A 5,864-nucleotide genomic window follows, 5' to 3' on the forward strand; every position below is an offset into this window, starting at 1 on the left:
GACACCACTACAGTCGGACTTCAGACCGGACCGACACCACCACAGTTGGACCTCGGACCGGACTGACACCACCACAGTTGGACTTCAGACCGGACCGACACCACTACAGTCGGACTTCAGACCGGACCGACACCACCACAGTTGGACCTCGGACCGGACTGACACCACCACAGTTGGACTTCAGACCGGACCGACACCACTACAGTTGGACCTCGGACCAGACCGACACACCACAGTTGGACCTCGGACCGGACCAACACCACCACAGTTGGACCTCAGACCGGACCGACACCACCACAGTCGGACCGGACTGACACCACCACAGTTGGACTTCAGACCGGACCGACACCACTACAGTCGGACTTCAGACCGAACCGACACCACGACTGTCGGACCTCGGACCGGACCGACACCAACACAGTTGGACCGGACCGACACCACTACAGTCTGACCTCGGACCAGACCGACACACCACAGTTGGACCTCGGACCGGACCAACACCAACATAGTTGGACCGGACCGACACCACTACAGTCTGACCTCGGACCGGACCGACACACCACAGTTGGACCTCGGACCGGACCGACACCACCACAGTTGGACCTCGGACCGGACCGACACCACCACAGTCGGACTTCAGACCGGACCGACACCACCACAGTTGGACCTCAGACCGGACCGACACCACCACAGTCGGACCGGACCGACACCACTACAGTCGGACCTCGGACTGGACCGACACCACCACAGTCGGACTTCAGACCGGACCGACACCACTACAGTCGGACCTCGGACTGGACCGACACCACCACAGTCGGACTTCAGACCGGACCGACACCACCACAGTCGGACTTCAGACCGGACCGACACCACGACAGTTGGACCTCGGACCGGACCGACACCACGACAGTTGGACCTCGGACCGGACCGACACCACGACAGTTGGACCTCGGACCGGACCGACACCACGACAGTCGGATTTCAGACCGGACCGCCACCACCACAGTCGGACTTCAGACCGGACCGACACCACCACAGTCGGACCTCAGACCGGACCGATACCACGACAGTCGGACTTCGGACCGGACCGACACCACCACAGTCGGACCTCGGACTGGACCGACACCACTACAGTTGGACCTCGGACTGGACCGACACCACGACAGTCGGACTTCAGACCGGACCGACACCACGACAGTTGGACCTCGGACCGGACCGACACCACCAGTCGGACCGGACCGACACCACCACAGTCGGACTTCAGACCGGACCGACACCACCACAGTCGGACTTCAGACCGGACCGACACCACCACAGTTGGACCTCGGACCGGACCGACACCACGCCCCTCAGCTGCGGAAACTAACGTGTGTTTTGTCTCCAGGAGCTAACCGACCTGTCCAGAGATCCTCCGGCCCAGTGTTCTGCCGGGCCCGTGGGTGAAGACAGTAAGACCCGTTGTTTCTTCTCAAACTCAGAATCAGAACCGGCCCGACTCTTCACTAACCCTCCTGTTTTATGTGTCTTGCAGTGTTTCACTGGCAGGCTACCATCATGGGTCCTGTAAGTATCAAACAGCTGCAGAACATCTGTCCTCATGATCAGAACCAGTGTTGAGCTAACCTGTGGACCCGGTTCTGTTGCAGCCCGACAGTCCGTACCAGGGCGGCGTGTTTTTCCTCACCATTCATTTCCCCACAGATTACCCCTTCAAACCACCCAAGGTGAGTCCAACCGTTTGAGTCCAGAACCAGAACCCAGAGAACTGAAGTGGTTCTGTGTGTCCYGCAGGTCGCCTTCACAACCAGAATTTATCACCCAAACATCAACAGTAACGGCAGCATCTGCCTGGATATCCTGAGATCTCAGTGGTCTCCAGCATTAACCATCTCTAAAGGTAAAACATCACCTGGGTCTACTGGTTCTGAGCACCAGGTTCTGCTGGTTCGGACCTCTGCGGGTTTAGTTTCAGTAAACCTCGGTTCTGTTCTCTCTGCAGTCCTTTTGTCCATTTGTTCTCTGTTATGTGACCCGAACCCAGACGACCCGTTAGTGCCAGAGATCGCCCGCATCTACAAAACAGACCCCGTCAGGTGAGTCGCTGCAGATCCACTGAGTCAGAACCGGTCCAAATGAAAACACTGACCCACGTCAGCACCAGGCTTTAAATGGTAATGATCTTTGAAAGAACCGGACCAGACAGAACCTTAGTTTCTTCAGATCTGCTGTTTTTTTTTATAGGTTTGTCAGGATTTAAACGGTTCTGAGCTCAGCTTTATACAAAGTAAACTTTAGTTTCTAAATCTGCTCTGACAGTTTAGAGTTAACCTCTTCAGTCCCAGAGGGCTCTCTTAAGGTTTTTCTCTAAACACCATGCTGAAATATAACAAGTGAATCTCAGCTTTTACAAACTCTACTTAAATTATCTTAGTATCAAAATAAAGTTAAAACCTGGGAGGTTTCATCAGAAGTGTCAGTATTTAAACAGCTGCTGTGGTTTTAGACATGATGTTTTCATTAAACAGTATATAACCATTTAAAACCATAATGAATCAGACTAAAAACTCTTAGAAACCATAAATCCACCTGTGGACATCACCTGTGCAAAGATTCATGCTGCTAAAATGAACTGGAGCAAAGTTACAGAGGTTTTAATAAAGAAATAATTTAGTGTTTAGTCATTCTGCACAGGTCAGACCATGATGGTTCTGTTAATAAATGTTAACAAATCTGAAGTTTTTTATTTGCAAAAGTTATTTATTTTTTCTTACCTGCCTTAAAAAGACTTTTATTTGTCACAATATATATCAGGCTGTCCAAACATTTAGTCACATCGGCCAAAATCATAAAGTCAGAAAGACCTGAGGACCAAAAATATTTTTCCTTTACCTGCTCAACAATAAACTAAGCCTTGATTACTTTAATTAAACAAATAAAATAATCAGATTTATTGCTGTAAATGGATGCATAAATTATTCTAGATCCAGAACTTTAAAAGAGTTTTGCAGGTTTCTCTTACTGAAAGAAATTTTGCAATTTTCTAGGTTTCAACTGGGGGAATAAATAACCCAATTTAATCAATTCTGATCAATAAAATCAGAGTTTAGGTCACTCTTCTGTTGAAAATGCTTGTTGTTTTCAGACAAATTTAATAAATTGATTAAAAGCAGATTAGAGTGCAGCAAAATCAGCTTTGGAGTAGAAGTCACTGGATAGATGTGGGAAAAGTACAAGTCTGGTTATTTAAAGACAAATAGTTGGTATTTTTGCTAATATTTTTATTATCAGATTTTACTTTGTGATAAATTAGCCCTGATAATAAATAGAAAGTGTCTGACTACATCAAACAGCTGTGCCAGGGGACACATGTGTAAACAAATTAGTATAATTCTTGAACTGAAGTCGGGGGCCACACAAAATCAGTTCAGGGGCCACAAATGGCCCCCGGGCCACACTTTGGACATCCCWGATRTWTATTATATAAAATAATGAGAAATTATATTTGACTTCAGTTGGACCRTATTCACTCAAAATCAAGTAAAAAAACTTTCAGCACACTTTAACACATTTATCTATTTTGACTTGTTTTAAAAAGAATGTTAAATGTTTCACAGATTAGTTGTGATGTTTTTACAGATTTGTAACGATGACATTTTGTACATTTTGTTTACTTTTTGATTCAGCTGCTTCACATTTAAACTGTTTTATGAATGTAAAAATGAGCTTTTAGCAAAGATTTTTATTTCTTCAGATACCGAACACGTCCAGGTTCAACAGGTCTGAAGTTAAAAGAAACAGAAAAAACTGTTTTGGTCCTGGTACCGGGGCCACGGGGCTCAAAAACGGGTCAAACAGAACCACAATCTGATGTTTACATCGTAGAAATTGATTCCATAAAGTTATTAAAACTGCAAGACCTGGTTCTGGAAGAACCCCAGGGTTCTGGGTCAGGAGAACCATTCAAGGCTGCGGTCCGGTCCAAGGTTCTGAGCTCAGGGACCGGTCCAGAGCTCTCAGCAGGAAACCCACCGCTGTGGTTCTGTGGTCTCACTCTGTGGTCTCTCCTGCAGGTACAACAAGACGGCTCAGGACTGGACTCAGAAATACGCCATGTGATAGGCCGCCTGCTGGAACCACCTGTTCGGATTAAGCCCCGCCCCCTCTCATCTCACCTGCAGTTTGTTCACATTCGTCTTCACCTGCGATGCTTTTAAACTCTGCCAGAAACCCGAGCGAGCGAGCGCGGCGCCGCGGACTCACCTGGCAGGTGATCCTGGCAGGCGGGGGGCGGGCTCATCGGTGCATGTCAGTGATTGGTTCATGTTTTTAAAAAAAAGACAAACCAGTTTCTTCAGTTTGTAGCTTTTTGTTTTAGTTTTCAGACCAGAGCTGTTAGTTCATCCGTCACCCGACCCGACCCGTTCTCCTGTTTTTGCACTGGAAACCCAAACTGAAGCCCCTCCCACTACTGAAGCCCCTCCCACTGCGGCTGATCGATCAACTACGAGCTCTGTCACCGTTTTCTCAATAAAGTTCAACAAACCGCAGCTTCAGCCTCTTCCTGTTTTCATTTCCTGTTTGACTTTCAGAGCCACACAGGTCCGGATCAGAACCACCCGATCTGGTTCTTCAGTGAAGTGGATCAGAACCACCGGATCTGGTTCTTCAGTGAAGTGGATCAGAACCACCTGATCTGGTTCTTCAGTGAAGTGGATCAGAACCACCTGATGAAGACTTCTGCTGCTGGTTCGAATGATCAAGTTAACCTGAAGTAACTCAGACTTTATCAGATAAATGTTTCACTTCAAATTTATTTTAAAAATGATGACAACTTTTTAAAGTTTTTTTTAATTTAACAGATTTTAAATGTGCAACAAGTTATTTCTTTATATTATTTTAGTTTTTTTCATGAAGCAGGAAGTTTTTATATAACGTTTAAGCAGCTCGATGAGTTGAGATAACTTCTAAAGATAAATGAAAATAAAGAGGCCRTTTGGGTTTAAGCAGGTCAGGGATTATTTCAGATTAACAGCATCAGGAAGCCTCCACCTGTCAGGTGAGTCTTTCAGGGTTTTATTAAAACTCAGAATAACAGATTTGCCACAGAAGCTCTTAAAAAACGAGTCATGTTCCTATTTGTATTTTTATAAATGTAATTATAATTCACAGAGCAAACTGTGTAAAAAAAATCTGCTATTAGTATAAATACTTTAATTTAAAGGTGACTAAATTAACCAGATTAAAATCCAGCCCTTTGCTGACCTGTTAAACCAGAAGCTAACTTCAGCAGAAAGATTAAAAACAGCAGAAATAAAAGTTTTACTCACCACTGATGGTCATTTGAAAACAACYGTCATCCATCTGAGCTTCTGGCTGATTTCTTTCTTCTTTTTTTAAGTTTCATTGCTGGATAAACAATTGTTTTAAAGGTTTTTTCGTGTTGCTAAAACTCAGCTTTGCTAGTTGCTAACCGAGCAGCTAAACTAGCTAATCCATGCTCGGTTGATGTTGTTTTTTTAACAAAACACATATTTCTTTAATCAATAATAACTTTTAGAACATGTTAAATGCACCTGTAGCTGTTTCCAGTGGCTGAACGRCACAGGAACAGCTAGGCTAACGGCTTCAAAAATGTTAATTAGCCACCTGCCGCTGCTAGCCCAGAGACCACGCCCACTGGCTTTAACTCTGGATCTGATTGGCTAACATAGCTTTCAATCRGAATCCGGATTCAGCCCAAATAGAAAAATCTTTGATTTTTAAACAAATAAAACGACCCAAAACTATAGATAATAGCTTTGTCTTATAACCATTATAATAAAATTTGTTTTCATTCATATATTGTTTAGAAAAAAAACAATACA

At 45.1% G+C, this 5,864-nt stretch overlaps 1 protein-coding gene across 1 annotated transcript in view; it reads left to right on the forward strand.

Moving 5' to 3' along the window:
• Positions 1 to 4,547, forward strand: part of LOC106530287 (ubiquitin-conjugating enzyme E2 2) — a 6,769-nt gene extending 2,222 nt beyond the window's left edge. Inside the window, exons 2-7 of the mRNA XM_014025878.1 lie at positions 1,385 to 1,448; positions 1,532 to 1,563; positions 1,647 to 1,724; positions 1,792 to 1,897; positions 2,000 to 2,093; positions 4,071 to 4,547. Of these exons, the coding sequence (XP_013881332.1) occupies positions 1,385 to 1,448; positions 1,532 to 1,563; positions 1,647 to 1,724; positions 1,792 to 1,897; positions 2,000 to 2,093; positions 4,071 to 4,116 (420 nt within the window). The 3' untranslated portion in view covers positions 4,117 to 4,547. The remainder of the gene's footprint in view (positions 1 to 1,384; positions 1,449 to 1,531; positions 1,564 to 1,646; positions 1,725 to 1,791; positions 1,898 to 1,999; positions 2,094 to 4,070) is intronic.
• Positions 4,548 to 5,864: the final 1,317 nt, after the last annotated feature.

Source organism: Austrofundulus limnaeus, unplaced genomic scaffold (genome assembly GCF_001266775.1).
Source record: "Austrofundulus limnaeus strain Quisiro unplaced genomic scaffold, Austrofundulus_limnaeus-1.0 Scaffold506, whole genome shotgun sequence".
NCBI lineage: Eukaryota > Metazoa > Chordata > Actinopteri > Cyprinodontiformes > Rivulidae > Austrofundulus > Austrofundulus limnaeus.